The sequence below is a fragment of the Adiantum capillus-veneris genome, chromosome 6 (genome assembly GCF_014529385.1).
Source record: "Adiantum capillus-veneris isolate H3 chromosome 6, ASM1452938v2, whole genome shotgun sequence".
Classification (NCBI taxonomy): domain Eukaryota; kingdom Viridiplantae; phylum Streptophyta; class Polypodiopsida; order Polypodiales; family Pteridaceae; genus Adiantum; species Adiantum capillus-veneris.
Window position 1 is genome coordinate 170,252,048 of NC_140936.1, and position 18,892 is coordinate 170,270,939.

General features: G+C 44.8%; 1 protein-coding gene across 1 annotated transcript in view; it reads left to right on the forward strand.

The window, feature by feature from the left end:
* Positions 1–490: 490 nt before the first annotated feature.
* LOC147456700 (3-oxo-5-alpha-steroid 4-dehydrogenase (DUF1295)) overlaps positions 491–18,892 on the forward strand; it is a 30,213-nt gene continuing 11,811 nt past the window's right edge. Inside the window, exons 1-2 of the mRNA XM_086515147.1 lie at positions 491–929; positions 1,016–1,279. Coding sequence (XP_086371273.1) covers positions 693–929; positions 1,016–1,279 — 501 coding nt within the window. The 5' untranslated portion in view covers positions 491–692. The remainder of the gene's footprint in view (positions 930–1,015; positions 1,280–18,892) is intronic.

An 18,892-nucleotide genomic window follows, 5' to 3' on the forward strand; every position in this document is an offset into this window, starting at 1 on the left:
CTTCAAAGATCTAGCAATCCAAGCTGACATGGTGGCCAGGGAGAAAAAGTTCAAAAGGATCACCAATACCCTAGAAAAGCGTTGTTATTGATAGGATGCACCCATGAAAGGATGCACACATGAAAGCTCCCTTCAACAAAGGATTCACATTCGCAAACACAACATGGTGCTGTTGAACCCTCTTTGCGCACACGATGTAACTCTCTCCTCAAAAATCGCTCTCTCTCTCTCTCTCTCTCTCTCTCTCTCTCTCTCTCTGACACCAGCCGCTACGTCTAACTACGTTGTGAATCCTACTTTCAAGGATTAAACACTGTAGTAGAAAAATTATTGCTAGATGAGCTATTTCGCCGGTTGATTTCACTCTCCATGTGCGCAGCCTTTAAACTTTCAAAGAGGAGCCAACTTTTCACCATCCTACTATTAAATTGTGCACAACCACTCAATATATATACACGTGAAAGGTGCAAAACAAGTGGGCCTGCGATTGGAAGTTGAAGCTGATCTAGCTCTATGACCAACTTCAGCAATTGTCCAACGAAGCACTTGAGTTGCTACAGCATTTGATGCCAAGAGCCACTGGAACTAGTGCTACGACTAAAGAGCTGTAGCTTCTCGAGAAATCTGAACGATCTCCCGCAGGCGCGGAACTTGGAAGCTCCTGCCAAATATCCACAGGAACTGCTGCAGCAATGCATTTGAACCGCAACCAGCGCAACTTTTTTCTCGCAGTTTGCGCAGCACTTCCCTCGCTGGCTTTCTATGGGGCTTTTCTCACCTTCCACAGCAAAGGCTCAGCGGAGAATGTGTGGTGGGCGCACATCTGCACCTGGTCGTCTGCGCATCCCCTGGCCCTGCTGAATTTACTCTTTTTCTTCAACGTCTCTGTCCTTTTTTGGGTGGTCAGCCTCGTGCAGCGTAGCACCTGGGTACGTGCTAGTCTCATACTCTCAATCAGGGGCTGTTGTTCTGGGTCCTCGTAACTTTGATGATGCTCGCAGTACCTGTTTTGCAGCTTATTGACCTTTACTGGACCGTCTTGCCAGTTTTGATGGCACACTTCTTTTCATGGCATCCCAAGTCCACAAGTGATCCCTTTCGTTCACGGGTGGTCATCACACTGACATGGATATGGAGTATCCGCCTCACTCACTCGTATTTCCGTAGAGAAAATTGGCAATGGGGAGAGAGGGAAGATTGGCGGTTTGCCAACATGCGGAAGGAGGATTCCAAGCATTGGTGGTGGGTTTCCTTCTTTGTGGCGTATCTCTCACAACAGGTATTAGCCAGTGAAGTCCTGGTGTCATATCTTTTTGAGTGATTAGTAATTATTTTTAATCAATAAGCCTCCAGTCAAATTGGTAGTGTTTTCTTGTTTTCTTTTCCCCATCAATCTGATATCGGACATTTATTCTGAGGCCCATATATGTTTTGCTAAGTGGAAATTTTTTATTCATTCCTATCAGTCAGATCATCAGCGAAGAATCACACACCTACAAGAGGCTTAAGAGAGAGATTACCAAAATGAATTGAATGTGAGTTTATTGGAAACAAATTTAATGCCATGCACAAAGCACTGGTGTTAGCGGCCTTTTGTGCTATGGCATTGTGGATCATAACACAAGCCATACAAACACATAGAACAAATACAACCAATGGACAACAAGATCAATGTTCCGAGCCAATATCAGGTCACCAGATTAAGTATCACATGGGACAAGCTTCTATACGAGAGATTGCATCCCAAACCAATTATGCTCACTAGATGTGCCTTACAAGTGGACACAAAAATTCATGGAATGGACATAAGCTCAATATACGCCGAAGAGCCAATATTGGCACAACCATTTGCATGGCAGCTAGCATCACATGGGACAAGGTTCTATACAAAAGACTGCATCTCAAACCACTTATCCTCACTAGATGCGCATGAAGGGCTAGAGTTCAAGTTTTGTGACATTGAAATAAATGAGTGCATGCTTCTCATTTTTTGTCATGCGCAATGGATGTTAACTCTGACAAAACAGTTAGATTGACACAGATATTGGCTTGTGAAGTCCCATATTATGGGCATCATGTGTTTTGAGTGATTAACATTTTGTTTTTGTCAATGAGCATCCAATAAAGTTGGTAGTGCTTGCTTGTTTTCTTTTGCCATTCAATTCAATTATGGACAAGACATTTAGAGGCCTTTACATAATTTTAGAAATGGGCACAAAAAATTAGTTAAAAGTCTGATTCATTCTTGTCAGTCAGATGGTCAATGAAATCTGAACTTTGTGAATGTTGATCCAGAATCCAGTGTGGGATAGGATTTGTGCGGATGCATGCTTTCTCAATGTATTGTCTTGTGGGAACATTTTTGCATGGAACCAATGAGGTGATGTGGAGCTGGAGTGACAAGATTTAGTGCATCAAGACACCCATAAAAGGTCTGTGTGGTGTGAATGTGATGGCTAGATGAATCATAATGATCACGTTTCACGGCTTAAGGTCTCGACGGCTATGGTGATGTGAATGTGATTGTGATTGGTTGGTGATTGGTGTCCTTGTGCGAGGGCATGGTTTGAGTAGCATGGAGGCATAGAGTTAGTGTAGTGTATGGTTAGAGTAGTCAAAGAAATGTGGGCATAGAGTCCGTGTCTATTGAGCTATTTTATTGTTCACAGTCTGTTCTGCAGGTGTAATTGAGGGCGATTACTTTTCTTTAAAGGGGGGTATGTCATAAAATGACGTTGTGCTACAGTTCCCGAACAAAAGAACTTTCCATAAGTGAATTTTAATGAATGTCCGCAAATCGTGCCGCATTTCCAACGGGGAAAACGGGCTACTGCCGTACAAGTCACATGCCATGTCGTGAGCTTTTGGGTGCCCAGGTTTTGCACCACTTACTTTGGGCGTTGAGCTTTCTATTAGTTGTGTTTATGTTGCAGTGTCTTTAAATAGGAACCTCGGGGGTTCGTTCTAGCAGATCAGTGCACGGTTGCATATCTGCGGAGTGACTCCCCGACAATTGTACTTTGTGGATTATTTAATATAAAAAGAACTACCAAAAGGGGTGCAAGATCTAGGGGTCAATTCTTCTGAGAGTGGAACTCTGCTACTCCTTGTCTCTTGCCTACCCTAAACCCTAAAGATAGGGTGCCCCTATAAACCGGGTCTTTGGACCAGATGAGGTCCGTGACCGACCACAACTAACCCGGCCTGGATCACTAGAAGCCTACAATGTAAATGCACAGGTGGCCAATGTGGGTGCATACTACCGATACAAGCATGTCCTTACCTTAGATGAAGGAGTAGTGGTGTAACTCTAACATCTCCCCTCAGCACCTTATGCTAACAAGCTGCAAAGGGCAAAGATGTGAGGCCTCGAATGAGTTTACCTTGACAATCTTTGGTACTTCGTTTGTCCCCAGATTTAAATCCAACTGATCACCCTCTTGAACTCGGGTGATCTGCTCCGTAGTGTGCTCATACACTACTTCTGCCTTCTTAACGACCCCTTCTGGATCTGCCTTTGATTCCTGCAATTTCAACTCTTGACCCATCAATTCCTCCTTTGCAACCTGTTGAACTTCCTTCATAATATTCTCCCCATCCAATTCCTTCACCTGTTCACTCTGGTAACAATCTACATCCATTTTTCCCGTCATCCAATATCTGTCCATAATCTGTGCAACATCGATTTCAAATACAAGAATCACCGCCGGGTTAGATTGAAGAAAAAGATCCTCCTAATCATCTGTAGCATCCGCTGCCCAACTGGATGGACTGCGCATATAGTGGTTTCACCTTCTTATCGACTTGAATTTCATTTATTTCATTCTTCATGCTACACTTGATTGATTTCTTCCCCATTTTGAAGGTCACCTCATTAGTCTCCCAATCTTGCTTCAACTTTGCAACTTGGAATAGAGGTTTCCCCAGTAACATGGAATAAGCATCTCCCATATCCACCATTCTTAAAACAACAAAATTAACCTTAAAAATCAGTCTTGCAATCATAATTTCTTGACCTCTAAGCAGCCCAATGGGTTGAATCCTTCGCTGGTTCACCATTTTCACTTGAAACAGGGCAGGATCCAGCGGAACACCCTTCATCCTTTTGTATTCCGACTCAGGGAGGATATTTACCCTCGAACCGCCATTTAAAAGCACATTCTCAAACCTTTTATTTTGATATTCGACTTGAACTGTAGGCACTCGAAACTCCACATCCTCAGCTTCCATTCCATACGACTGAATTTCCACGTGTTCTTTTCGAAATAACCCCATCTTTCTCATCATCTTTTCTTTAAACATTGGAGCTATATCCAATAATTGCCCAATTGTAATATTCAACGGAGCATTCATCGACTCTTGAAAAAACTCATCCATGTCCTGCTTATCTTCTTCATCGTCGTGCTTTCTGCAGCTTTTCCATGACCTCTTGCCGAACCTCTTTATGATCTTTCCAATTCAATGGTGGCTTGAGCTTAGCCTTGGATCTTGTTACTGCCATAACCTGTCCTTCCACATTTTTGTTACACAGCCTGAACAGTCATAGGATACCTGGAATTTGTCAGTGCCATTTTTCTCTTCCGAAATTATCTCGGTAACCACCAAATTGGCTTGTGGTGCCGGCGGATCTTCCTGCCTCATTGCAGGATTAAAATTGAGAGGTTCCCTCGGTGGTGGAACTTGATTCCCATAGTTCCTCATCCATGGTGGTAGACCCCCTCTTCCTCTTCCCTGGTGATACTGTGGCAGCATATTTTTCCATCTTGGCGGATATCCTTGGAAATTTCCCCGGCCACTTGGAGGTCTCCAATTCCTCCTTTGATCTTGTGAATACCAATTCTGGTCCATCCTCTCTTGTACCTCAGTATCTGCCCGATTGCTGAAGGTCCTCTTGATTGGGAATTCTGTGCCACATTCCCTCTAAATTTTGGATTATACCAACAGATTGTTGTCGCATGCCTTGGTATCACAAATTTCACAAAATGGCTTAGTATCCTTATTATCCCGAGTGCCCAAAGTCTTCAATTGCTGAACCAAGGAACTAAGCTCCCCCACTTCGTCTTTCTTCTTCTTTAACTTCTTACGGTCTTTTACAGATTTCTTATCCTGCTTCCTCTGCTTCGCCTTCTTTTTTCTCTTCTTTAATCTTTTGGAACCCTCATCCTCAGAATTTTCCTTTGAATCTGTTTTGAAATCCAAATCATCTTCCTCATCTTCTGACTCCGAATCCGACTCCGTATCCGACCCTCCTTGTCCTCTCAACCTCAACCTTTTTTCAACTTTGACTGCCAAATCGACTAACCCATCAAAACCTCCTGCCACATCGTAACTTGCCATTGCATTCTTTAATTCCTTCCTTAATAATACATAAAATATTCTGCCACCATCTCATTGGTTGGTCTTTCAGCTGCCCCCAACCTATTCAAAACTGCTTTAAATTTCTGTGCATAATCCTCCACTTTCAGCTTCTTATGCTTTATTGTTCTGATCTTCCTCAACAATTCATTGGGTGTCTTCTCTTTACGGAGTCTTCCCAAAATGCTTTCTTTAATGCATCAAAATTTGCAAAGGCATTTGTTGGAAACCCACTGAGCCAGTGCATCGCCTTCCCTTCCAAGGTTGCTTGCAACTGTTGCAACTTCTTTGGATCCCCATAAAGGTCATATCTACTGGCCGCCCATTTTGTTTGGAATTGACCAATGTGACAATCAGGGTCTTCATTCTTTTTCCCCTCGAATGTCCCAAACCTGACCTTCAAATTCGAAATTTGTTGGCGCAACAGCCATCCTTCTTGGTATGGGTCCGTCTCCCAATGTTGTGGAATTGAACTCCCAACCGCCTTCTTGCTACCCCCGCTGCTTCTTCAGCAATCGTGGCAAACAGAACACGATGCCTTGCTCTTTGTTCCCTAAAAAATCTCTCTTCCTCCGTTACCAAAGGTAAATTATCTTCAACTTCTTGGTCTATGGGTATTCGCTCTCCATCATCCCTATCATATTCAAATGGATCTGGTTGGTTAAATGGGCGGCTATACTACTCCCATCCATGATCATCCTCACCCCCTTCTGCTAGCTTGCGAGCTACAGAGCGAGTGAAATACACATCCCCAAGACTTCTTGGTTCCTTATCGGACATGCATTCTTCTCATTCGGTTCCTGTCCATGGCCTGTTCTTAATCTGCTCTTAACTAAACAGAAATCCGGAGGATCACCAGTGTTCACTGTGGTAAACATAAGCAGAAAAAAACAGACAGACTGCGGAATGTCTGCGTACACTGAAACAAGACATGAAATTGCTTCTCCTTCATTGCTTGCGCGGAACAAGATTACCTAGGAAGGCTAAACGATATAACTTCCACGATCCCATGAAACTCCCAAGACAGCTCTTCGGATAATAAGAGCAAAATAGACCAAATTAGACTTTAATCTTACAAACGGGAAATAAGTAGGGAATGGCTAAGTATGCCTTTTACAAAAATAAAGCAAGGCCCTTGCAAAAATAACCAGCGCTAGCTATTAGGCTGAAATAAACATTGCAATCTCTTTCTCTCTCCTCACACCAAAACTGCCACCAGCCTCTCTCCTTCTCTAGCGCTACCTTCTGCATCTATCTTTGCCGGCATTGCACCGGCTATTCCTACAGGGTATGGGTGCCTATAAATTCAGCCCTCTCTCTCTCTCTCTCTCTCTCTCTCTCTCTCTCTCGCCAGCGCTAGCTTTTGCAGACTTGGCCGGCGGGAATCTGCAAGCGAACGTGCGAAGCTAGTGTGCGAAGGTCGCTTTTCCGCACTCGGAGCGACAGGTACCGATTGTGAATACGCTATACTAGTTGTTGTTTCATGTTTGTGTTTTTGCAGGTACTCCGTCATGGGGAGGGAGCGAGGAGGCCTTCCCCTAAGCTCAGGGATTCTAGAAACAAAATTAAGAATGGTCTGTGGAGTTCCATACTTAGTGTGCAGACGGAATTGAGAGCTCGTCTTTCGGAATTTCTTGCATGGGAAGGAAACGACCATCGAGTCTGAGATTTAGAACGAAGGAGTTGCTCTGGTTCTTGTGCTTGTAAAAGATTCTCCCTATCAAAGATTCTCTTTAAGGGGGGGGGGGGGGACCAGCCCATCTTTTGCTCCCCAATATTGTGTCGATCTTCTTCCTCATCTCTTTTGGTTGAAAGTTTATTTATTTTCAGCTTGTTGAATATTTGTGTGCGCTTCCGTTTGTGACCCTTACTATGCACAATTTCTTGCAAAGTCTTGTCAAGTGGACTAATTTTAAAGCCGCCAACTTATGGGACCCTGACCGATGGGGCCCAAGTGACCTAAAGGGATTAAATACAGCAGTGACCACACACACACTCACACTCTATTTGCATAGCGGTCACAAACTACTGATGTGTCAAGTCACTGAAGAACGGAACCAACCTTCAGATCTTGGCCGAGGGGCCTAAACCCTAAGTGAAGAAGCAGAAGCAGCATAAGAAGTTTTACCAACTTGCAAAGTCTTGCCGAGAGGCCTATTTTTAAAGAGAAGATCCCGTCAACTTATGGGACCCTGTCCGATGGGGCCCAAGTGACCCAAAGACATTAAAAGCAAGCCCACACACACACACTCAATTGCGTGGCAAGTTGACGACGTGGCAGCAATACGGAGTCCTAGATTTTGCGATGACAGAGCTGTTCGAATTTTTGGATTTTACGTTGACATGTTGACGTGGCAGACCTGTACGGATTTTCGTGTTTTACGCTAATTGCTGATGTGGCAAAGCTGTACGGATTTCTGTATTTGCGTTGGCAGCTTTTGGGCATCTGCTTTTGGACAAGATGCTTTTGAGTTAATAGCTTTTCATGTAAACTGCTTTTCATAGGCCAAGGGCCTTTAAATATGAGCCAAGGGCTCATTCTCTGGCATGCTCCGCGTGAGGTGCAGAGGATGGGGTACCGACGATGTACTGAGTTCAAGCAATATAAAGAAATAGCGAAAGGGGCGCCAAGGTTTGGGGCCAGTGCTCTCTGGGGTGGAATTGCGCCACACTGTCTCGTGTGTCGTGCATCTCTTTCAGTTCAGTTGTTATTGAAGTGCTAAAAGTCTGTTCAGTCTGTTCTTTTCTGTTAGCATGTGGTGCCCGTCTCGTGATAGTGGTATCAGAGCTTCAGGCGTGTGCTTTTCTGAAAGCATTCCGGTCCAACCAAAGAGCAGACAGAGAAAACCGACGCTTCCAAAGTCTACTGGAATTTTATTTGAAGTATCTTCGGTTCCTGACCCCGGACTTATTAGCCACTCCCACCCTTCATCGTGCATTGGGCGTGCTCCCGTCTTCAATGCTCCGTCTTACAAGGCATAAACCATAAAGATCACTTACAAAGAAGGATCAAGGTTTTGAAGCCGTTGTTTTTCTCAGAGGCAGTGCCATGCATGGTGGATGCTTATAGCTACCAAGCCGTACACTCCAAGGACTTGGCAAGCTTTCAAGAAAACTTTTTTTGCCCGAAGTTACATACCTTCAGACATCTTCCTTCGGATTGCAACTTTTGGTAGAGTGGGATACCGTGAAATGCTTGTCACAGAAACCCTAGTAGATTAAAGCTTGAAATTTCTCGACGTCTCTCAACAGGTGTCTCTTCTCGAGCTGATATCCTTGGAGGTCCAGTGTGATTGTAACAAACTTGGACACTCCAAGTCAAGATTCTACCGCGACACAATAGAGATTCACTCTTCAAAACAATTCACTGTTCACAATTGATTCGACACGGCCCGACGGAGTTCCGTGCCTAGAGATATTGGCCCCAAAGACTGGCGTCCCGTTCGATATTTCTTTTTGTATTAATCTGTGTTCACAATACAAGAGAGTGGGAGGGTTCTCACCTAAGACTCTGCGTCCAAATGCTCTGAGTTGTTAGACCCTGCCCACCAATTTAAAGGTTACAAGGGATGCCCCAAAGCAGAGCCCCAAAAGCTGTTCTTTTACAAGCTCTTTGAAAATAAAGCAACTGTAACAAAAGGCTGCCAATTCAGCCAGCCAGCGCTAAAGCAGTTTCCGTACAGCCTTGCCACGTCATCCAGTTTCTGCTTTTTGTGTCGTAAATCACGGAAGTCCGTATGGCAGTGCCACGTCAGCAGATTTTCCATGTTTTACGGGGTTGTCCTGTTGCACCAGTTCTGCTGTCCCATTCTAGGAGTGTGTCGGGTCATGCCACGTCACCAGGTTGTGACATAACCCCCCTCTTGAAAGCATTGTAATCGCCCTCGATTATGCCTGCAAAACAGACAGAGGCTATAAACTGTCTTAGCAGACACTGACTGTTAGTACCGACGCACTAGGAACAACACATCTAGCACATGTACCAATCGACATTCACATCAAAGGACATCACAGGACATCACTTGACATCACAGGACATCACATGACAAATCACATTCACAATCATTCCAATCTCAGACCATGATTAATTGGCAACGTATTTAGCAATCGCATCTAGATCAAGTTGGGACCTCTCAGATGCCCGATTAACTAATCCTTATTGCAATCATGTCTATAGAGATTTATCAGACCGAAATGCTGCAGTCATTTCGTCTATCAGTTCGTGCACTCAAACAAGTCAAGTACAAATCAATCAGTATCATTTTCATTATCGGGAATTCTAGTTCATAAAGTCATACAGCAGAATACTATCAACTCAGCAGTATCCCTGAAACCCAAAGGGACATCAGTGACTCTATATCAAATCAAGGTATCGGGGCAATCTGTCGACAAAGGAGTGGAGTAACTCCACTCTTGTGCATGCCCACTGCACTAGATTTGCCCATGCTGAAGTCGGGGTTCTATCGGAGTAGACTATGCTAAACTGAATGCTTCAAGGTAAAGGTTCACAATCTAAGGAGTATCTGCAATGTCCTCCTCCTCCATCCACTTCGCATCCAATGCGGGATAGTTCTAGAATTTAACCAAGAACCGCTTTATCACTTTACCTTTTATCTTTCTATCTTTATGTGCCAGTATCTGTTCTAGAACGAGTATCTCCTCGTCTTCCTCCACTTTGGGTTGCTCATCTGGCTCCCCATCATCGGGCACATCACCTTTAAAAGGCTTCAGGAGACTCACATGAAAAGCATTGTGAATCCTCCAAGTATCGGGCAGCTTCAGTCTAAAGGAGACATCATTTATCTTTTCTTTTATCTGGAAAGGTCCATAGTATCTCATGCTAAGCTTTGGAAAAAGCCGCTCCTTTCCCTTTTTCTTTCTCAGGCGTGCCTTCTCAAAATGTAAGAGCACCTAATCGTTCTCCTTTAATTTCAAATCGCTAACGATGTCGATCTGCTGCCTTTTTGTGTCTTTCTTGAGATTTCTGCAAAGCTTCCCGGACCTTGGCAAAAACTGTGTCCAAGTCCCTCGTGTATTGGTCGCCTTCAAAAATCTTATCTTCCGTGCTTAAGAAGGGTGGAACCTTCGGAGCACCTTCAATAATCTCAAATGGCGCCTTCCCCGTCGAAGAGTGAATCATGTTATTGTAGGCAAATTCCACCAAGAGCAAATACTTTTCCAATTGAGTCTTCTGATCCAAAATGTAAGATTTCAATAAATCCAGTACGATTGAATTTGCATCTCAGATTGCCCATCTGTCTGCGGGTGGAAAGATGACGAGAACTGCAATCGTGTGCCAATGTTCTCCTAAATTGCCTTCCAAAACAAACTCGTGAATCGGAGATCTCTGTCAGAGACAATTGTCTCAGGCATGCCATGTAATCTAAATATCTGGGCAATGAACAGTCTGGCTAAATGATCCGGCTTGACTGTCTTCTTCACTGGAATGAAACGAGTTTGCTTGCTAAATCTGTCAATAATAGTCCAGATCCCATCGTGCCCACTCTGTGTTTTCGGGAGATAAAAAATGAAATCCATTGCAATACTTTCCCATGGGTGGTTGGGTATGGGTAAATGCTGTAACAATCCCTGTGCTTTATGCTTGTCAAACTTGACCTTCTGGCATACCAAGCAACTGCGTACAAAATCGTCCACATCCTTCTTGAGTCTCGGTCAAAAGAAATATTTTTCCACACCTTTCAAGGTGGTATCAATGCCGCGGTGACCCGTAAATGGCGGACAGTGGCATTCGGTTAAAACCTTTTCCCTCAATGGCTGTGTAATGCACAACATCGTTTTCTTCATCAAGTAGCCATCCCGAATGGAATATCCCGCTCTACCTTCCCATTCTGTATTCGACTGAATATATCTGCAAAATCTGTATCTGTGGCATACGGATCGACCATATCCTCGAAGCTTCTATGGTGTAGCGCGGAAATAGCTAGAACCAATGGCTTTCGGGACAAAGCATCTGCCACCAAATTCTTTTGTCCCTGTACATAGACAATCTGTAAGTGAAACTGTGACAAGATGTTGGCCCATCGCATCTGCTTTTTCGATAGCTCCTTCTGTGACAAGAAGTAGCGTAAACTTTGGTGCTGTAAAGACAAAATCGGCTCCGAGTAGGTAATGTCGCCACTGAGTAAGAGCACGGATAACCGCCAAAAGCTCTTTCTCATATATGCTGCTAATTGGACTATTTTCTTATTTTTAATGATTAATCTTTTTGGATATTTTATTGTGTGCACTAAGAACTGTTAAAAGATTGTAGCTACAGGAACTGCCATCAAGAACGGACAACTCTGATGTGTCATTTGATGGGTGACGGTAAACATCGCGAAGGAGTTTCCGTAAGTTCGGTGGAAAGGGCCGGGTTACGAGTGCCCCTGATGTGTCACATGATGGGCGATGGGTGCATCAGTAAGGGGGCATCCCGTAGGCTAAGGAGGAAATCCGAACTGAGTAAGAAAATACGCGTAAGAACGCAAGCACAAGAATAAAGATGGGTTGAATGAAGCTTTTTACGAAAAGCAGGAACAGTCGCGGGAGGACAGATGTTTTCCCGCGAGGAGTCTGTGTCTGCATTGCATCTGTGTCGTGTCCTGCACTCGGGGACGCCTGGAATGTGTCTGTGTAGCATTGTTTTCACTAACTGAGTGAGTTTTTAAAGTTTGAACAAGTTCACACTTTATTTTATAAAGTGACCGGTCACTTAAAAGCGACCGCCCCCTTTATTAATAAAATAAAGCAAGTAAGGCTCTTATAAAAAAAGCCAGCGCTAAAACCAACGCAGGGGGGGTTGAATTGTGATCTCTCTCTCTCTCTCTCTCTCTCTCTCTCTCTAGAAAACGCGATTTTCTCTCCTCTCTCTAGGAGCGCCAAGCTCCGCTTTTGGACCCCTATTCCTCTCAGGTGTCAGACCCTATAAAAGGGTAGCTAGCGTTTCAGTTTGGAGGAGGCGGAAGCAGTAGAAAGTGCAAGCGCTGGGATTCTGGAGCAAAGACTGGCGACGGAAACTGCAAGTGTTCGCGTGACGACTGAGTACGGAGGTCGATTCTCCGAGCAAGGAGCGACAGGTATAAGGTGTTGATACGCATTGAGAATTGTTACTCTGTGTGATTTGTTTTGCAGGAATCTCCCGTCTTACGGGAAGGCCCTTTACGGGAAAGTACGGCTTCACGCCTAAGTCCTTCACGGGAAAGTACGGCTTCGCGCCTAAGTCCCTCACGGGAAGGAATGGCCTTGTGCCCAAGCCCTTTACGGGAAAGCACGACCTACGGGTCTAAGATTACCGAACGGAGGGGTTTCCTCGGGTTCTCGTGCTTGTATAAGAATTCTCCCTGAATAAAAGAATACTCTTAACGGGGGGGGACCAGCCCATCTTCTGGTCCCCAATACTGTGTCGATCTTCTCCCTTCTCTCCCTTTTGCAAAGTATTATAATTTTCAGATTTCTAAGTGCTCGTGTACGCTCTCGTTTTGTGTCAGTGGTATCAGAGCTCGGACTCCTCTCTTTCTCTGCAAAGAAGGACAATTCCGTGAAGAACGGGAAGAACCATGTCGAGCCAAGGAAGAAGCGTTGAAGAGGAACTTCAACAAGTGCAAGCTCAACTTGCGGAGTTGCAACAAATTTTACTGTTGTCGGACGTCCAAAAGCTTTTGGGCGGAATGAAGAAAACGAATGGAACTGATACAGCCAAGCATCCAGACAACACTGTTGGCGTGAGACCATAGGAGGCAAGAGAAGAAGAACGTGCCGAGGTGCACAAAGGATCTTCGGATCGGAATGAACGGCCTACTTCAAGGAAAGGCCAAGAAAAAGCGCTCTCTTTGCTAGACGAGAGCAAGGACATCTCTATCTCATCTCCATCTTACTCTCCTGATTATACTTCTATTTCTCGATCATCTCGTCAGAAGAAGGAAGCCGCTACTACTACTACTACCCTACATCAACCTAAAGATAAACCTCGATTCAAGAAGCATGGTCGCAAGTCTCAACATCGCATGAGAGTCTTCAAAATGGGCGACAAGGACATCAAGTTCGAAACCCTCCTTTCAGATGGGGATCGAGACAACAAGGAGCTTTTGATCGGCTCAAGTACTTGCTAAGCCATGGACCTATTTTGATAGTGCCTGACTTGAGGAAACCATTTGAGGTTCACTGCGATGCTTCAGGTGATTGCATCGGAGCAGTGTTAAACCAAGAAGGCCATGCAGTGGCTTACGAAAGCAGACGGCTTAAGGATGTAGAGTTGCATGCATCAATCTATGAAAAGGAACTCACGGCTGTGATTCACGCCTTATCCAACTGGAAGCACTATCTTCTAGGAGCGGATTTTGTGATCAAGACTGATCACCAGAGTTTGCGGTATTTTCTTACGCAAAGGAAACTATCTGAGAAACAGATGAGATGGGCAAACTTTTTGTCTATGTTTCACTTCCAGATCCTTCACACGGCTGGGAGTAAGAATGTAGTCGCAGACGTATTGTCTAGGCGGCCAAGGGTGAACGCTATCACTTCGGTGTATCACCAAGAATTAGAAGCACTACCGGATTTGTATCCGAATGATCCAGACTTCTCCACCATCTGGGGAAAGCTACATCGTGGAGAGAATGAGTTTTCCTATTCCATCCGGGACGGTTATCTCTACCACCATTAGGCCATATGTGTGGCGGAACCATTAAGAAAGAAGATTATGAATGAAGCACACGCTTCGCCTTATGCGGGTCATCGGGGTATTCTCCCTAGGACCTTAGCAATGGAAAGATATTTCTTTTGGCCTAGCCTTAAAGCAGACATTGATAAGTATGTCAGGGAATGCTTGGTTTGCCAAAAAGTGAAGTATGATCGGCATAAGACGCCTGGGTTGCTACAACCTTTGCCTGTGCCTAACGAACCTTGGGAAAGTATTGCCATGGACTTCATCATGGACCTCCCTAGAACTCAGACTGAAAATGACGCGATCTGGACCATTGTGGACAGGTTTAGCAAGCAAGCACACTTCATACCAGTCAAGAAAACGATCAAAGCAGATCATATGGCTAGGGTCTTTCTAGCACAGATCTTTAAGCATCATGGAATGCCTAAGTCTATTGTGAGTGATCGAGATCCTCGCATGACAGGAAATTTTTGGCGTGCCTTGATGGATAATCTTGGTATGAAGCTGAATTTTTCATTTGCCTCCCATCCTCAAACGGAGGGGCAAAATGAGATAGCCAATTCCACAGTATTGGATATGTTAAAAGCTTATGTGTCAGATCGGCAATCTGACTGGGAGAAATATTTGCCTCTTGTCGAGTATGCGTATAACAATACCATACATTCATCGACGGGGAAAGCACCTTTTGAGATTCTCTATGGTAAGCCTTTGCTTCCACCCATCCTTTTAACTAAGGATAAGATCTTTGCAGCGGATGAATTTGTCCGGGACTTGGACACAGCCTACGGGCAAGTTAGGAGAGCTATTCTACGCTCTCAGGAAAAGCATAAGAAAGCTGCAGACAAGCACAGAAGGAATCTAGACTTAACAGTCGGACAGTTAGTCTTACTCAAGTTTGAGAAGGCAAGACTTAAGAAACAAGCGTCTCATACGGGGAAAGTGGTAAAACTTTCTACCCGTTATTATGGGCCGTTTAAGATCACTGAGTGAGTGAATGATGTCACTTTCCGATTAGAGCTACTGCCTAATTGGAAGATCCATAATGCTTTCCATGTCAGTTTACTCCGGCCGTATGTGGGACCGCCTCCGAGCCAGCCTAGTGCTGAGGAACCTCCTGAGGTTGAGGAAACAGAAGAAATACTCCAACCGGAGCAGATAGTAAATCATCAGGAGCGGTCTCTCAAATCCGGAAAGATAACACGGAAGTATTTGGTTAAGTTTAAGAACTATTCGAATCTAGATGCTCAGTGGATGACGCAGGAGGAATTAGCAGCTTATCCCGAGATACTGGAGGTGTATGTCCAAGCACTACAGTTGAGGTCAACTGTTTAGAAGCCAGAGGGATGTTGCTAATTGGACTATTTTCTTATTTTTAATGATTAATCTTTTTGGATATTTTATTGTGTGCACTAAGAACTGTTAAAAGATTGTAGCTACAGGAACTGCCATCAAGAACGGACAACTCTGATGTGTCATTTGATGGGTGACGGTAAACATCGCGAAGGAGTTTTCGTAAGTTCGGTGGAAAGGGCCGGGTTACGAGTGCCCCTGATGCGTCACATGATGGGTGACGGGTGCTTCAGTAAAGAGGCATCCCGTAGGCTAAGGAGGAAATCCGAACTGAGTAAGAAAATACGCGTAAGAACGCAAGCACAAGAATAAAGATGGGTTCAATGAAGCTTTTTACGAAAAGCAGGAACAGTCGCGGGAGGACAAATGTTTTCCCGCGAGGAGTCTGTGTCTGCATTGCATCTGTGTCGTGTCCTGCACCCGGGGACGCCTGGAATGTGTCCGTGTAGCATTGTTTTCACTAACTGAGTGAGTTTTTAAAGTTTGAACAGGTTCACACTTTATTTTATAAAGTGACCGGTCACTTTTAAGTGACCGGCCCCTTTATTAATAAAATAAAGCAAGTAAGGCTCTTATAAAAAAAGCCAGCGCTAAAACCAACGCAGGGGGGGCTGAATTGCGATCTCTCTCTCTCTCTATCTCTCTCTGTCTCTCTAGAAAACGCGATTTTCTCTCTCCTCTCTCTAGGAGCGCCAAGCTCTGCTTTTGGACCCCTATTCCTCCCGGGTGTCAGACCCTATAAAAGGGTAGCCAGTGTTTCAGTTTGGAGGAGGCGGAAGCAGCAAAAAGTGCAAGCGCTGGGATTTTGGAGCAAAGACCGGCGACGGAAACTGCAAGTGTTCGCGTGACGACTGAGTACGGAGGTCGATTCTCCGAGCAAGGAGCGACAGGTATAAGGTGTTGATATGCATTGAGAATTGTTACTCTGTGTGATTTGTTTTGCAAGAATCTCCCGTCTTACAGGAAGGCCCTTTACGGGAAAGTACGGCTTCACGCCTAAGTCCTTCACGGGAAAGTACGGCTTCGCACCTAAGTCCCTCACGGGAAGGAACGGCCTTGTGCCCAAGCCCTTTACGGGAAAGCATGACCTACGGGTCTAAGATTACAGAACGGAGGGGTTTCCTCGGGTTCTCGTGCTTGTATAAGAATTCTCCCTGAAAAAAAGAATACTCTTAACGGGGGGGGGGGACCAGCCTATCTTCTGGTCCCCAATACCGTGTCGATCTTCTCCCTTCTCTCCCTTTTGCAAAGTATTATAATTTTCAGATTTCTAAGTGCTCATGTATGCTCCCGTTTTGTGTCATATATTTGTGCTGTCAATTCCGGCCTTGTAAACAATTGGCTTTCGTAGGCAATGACATGGCCTTCTTGCATTAAGACCGCACCCAGACTACGACCACAAGCATCACAATATACTTCAAATGACTTCTGCAAATCCGGCAAAGTCAAAACTGGTCTTGTAGTCAATTTCTCTTTCAATGTCTGAAAGGCAGTCACCTTTGTGGGTCCCCACAAGAAAGGGACTCCTTTCTGTGTCAAAATATGCAAAGGGGAAGTAACCTCTACAAACTTTCTAATGAACCGCCGGTAGTAAGAACATAAGCCCAAGAAGCTTCTAACTTCATGGACATTCTTCAAATCGGGCCAATCACGAATAGTCCCAATCTTGGCTGGGTCCATCTGCACTCCTGCTACTGAGACGATGTGTCCCAAAAAGTGAATCTCTGGTAGGAAAAATTCACTCTTCTTTGCATTGATCACCAACTTGTGATCCCGCAATGCCTGAAAGCCGTGTAGGAGATGTTCTCTATGTTCTGCCTCATCCTTGGAGAAGACAATAATGTCATCAAAGAAAGTGCCAACAAAAGATATGTATTCTTTGAAAATCTTGTCTATCATTCGGTTAAGGTCGCTGGAGCATTGTTGAGGCCAAAAGGCATCACCAAAAATTCAAATAAGCCAAAGGTCGTCCGAAAAGCTGTCTTGTAGACATCTCCCGGCGCGATTTGGATCTGATGATATCCGCTCTTCAAAGTGATCCTACTGAAACAAGAGGATCCCTGTAGTCGGTGAAGAATATCATCGTTTCTAAGAATCGGAAATCTGTTCTTGATGGTGATTTTGTGGAGAGCTCTATAGTCAATGCACATTAATATCGTCTTTCTTCAAAACCAACAACATCGGAGAGCAGTAAGGTGAAGTACTCGGCTGGATAAGACCCTTTTTCAAGAGGTCTTTCACTTGGTTCATAATCTCTTCATTCTGGGCTTGGCTTACACGGTAAGGTGGCTGGTTCGGTGGTGTGCTTCCAGGTATCAGATCAATGGTATGATCCGTAGGACGAGCTGGTGGCAACTCGCCTGGCAGGCCCTCAGAAAAGCAATCGGCATGAGTGTGGAGAAAATCTTGGGGTTCTTTATCGAGGTCAGACATATTTGTCCTATGTTCATCATTCAACTCTTTCAAAAAGATCGAGTGAACAAACACACTGGATTTCATTAATTTCGAAACCGCCGAAGCCGATACAATAGGGACAGACTTGCCCTTAAGTTTCACATCAAGGACAATGGTTCAGCCCTTTTCAGTAGTCTGTGTCGCTTTCTTCGCCCGATAATCGACCACGACGTTGTTCTTATGGTACCAAGGGACTCCCAGGAGAACACCACAACCTTCCAAGGGCATTATGTAGAAGTCCTCGTGCCCCAAATACCCCTGACAATGCAACCGAAGTTTGCCAATGACAGGTGTAATGGCCACGTCCCTGCCGGGTGCCGCTAGAAGTACCTCTGCTTGTGTTCCGAGGTCCCATCTGATCGGGTGTAATCTCAAGCCGCGCCGCCAATTCAGGTGAAATGAAGTTGGCCTTGGCTCCTCCATCAAAGAAAATCAGGGCTTCTTGGTCTTTCACTTCGCCCCAAGCTCGGCAAAGTTCTGTACTCTCATCAATTGTGCTTGGGTCTGTACCCATGCAATCTGGAACCAGTCCTGCTTTCATCTAGCCTTTCCGTCCACGTTCCTCGGCTGCTTTCGAACCCTCTGGCCTTTCTTCATCATTTTCTTTCTGTGCCTTTTTAGGGCACTTTGCGGAGATGTGTCCAATTCCCCGCATCCAAAACACTTCCCCTCTTTGATGTAGTTGGCTCTCTCTCGAAGAGTGAGCCGGGGTCGTGCATCCTTATCTTTGTGTTCTTGGGGGCTCTTCTTCTTTCTACTTTCATTTTTAGATGTCTGTTCGGTTCTTTGCGTCATGATCTCATCTATGGGGTAAGTCAGACTGCCTAAATGTATGGCAAAACCCCGTTTCGCATGACTCATCAGTTCTTGAATAGAATCTGACTTTTGTTCTAAGCAGTGATCTCGGATCTCTGTAGGAAGTCCGCAGCTAAACCGCTCAATTTGTTCTTTAAACGAGATCTTCTTAAATGAAGAAGCGGGTAGAAAAGAGCTCCAAAATCTCTCGCAATATGCTTCCAAAGTATCTTTCTTGGTCATCCGGAGACGATTCCAAGCAGGTTGTATGTCTCGTTT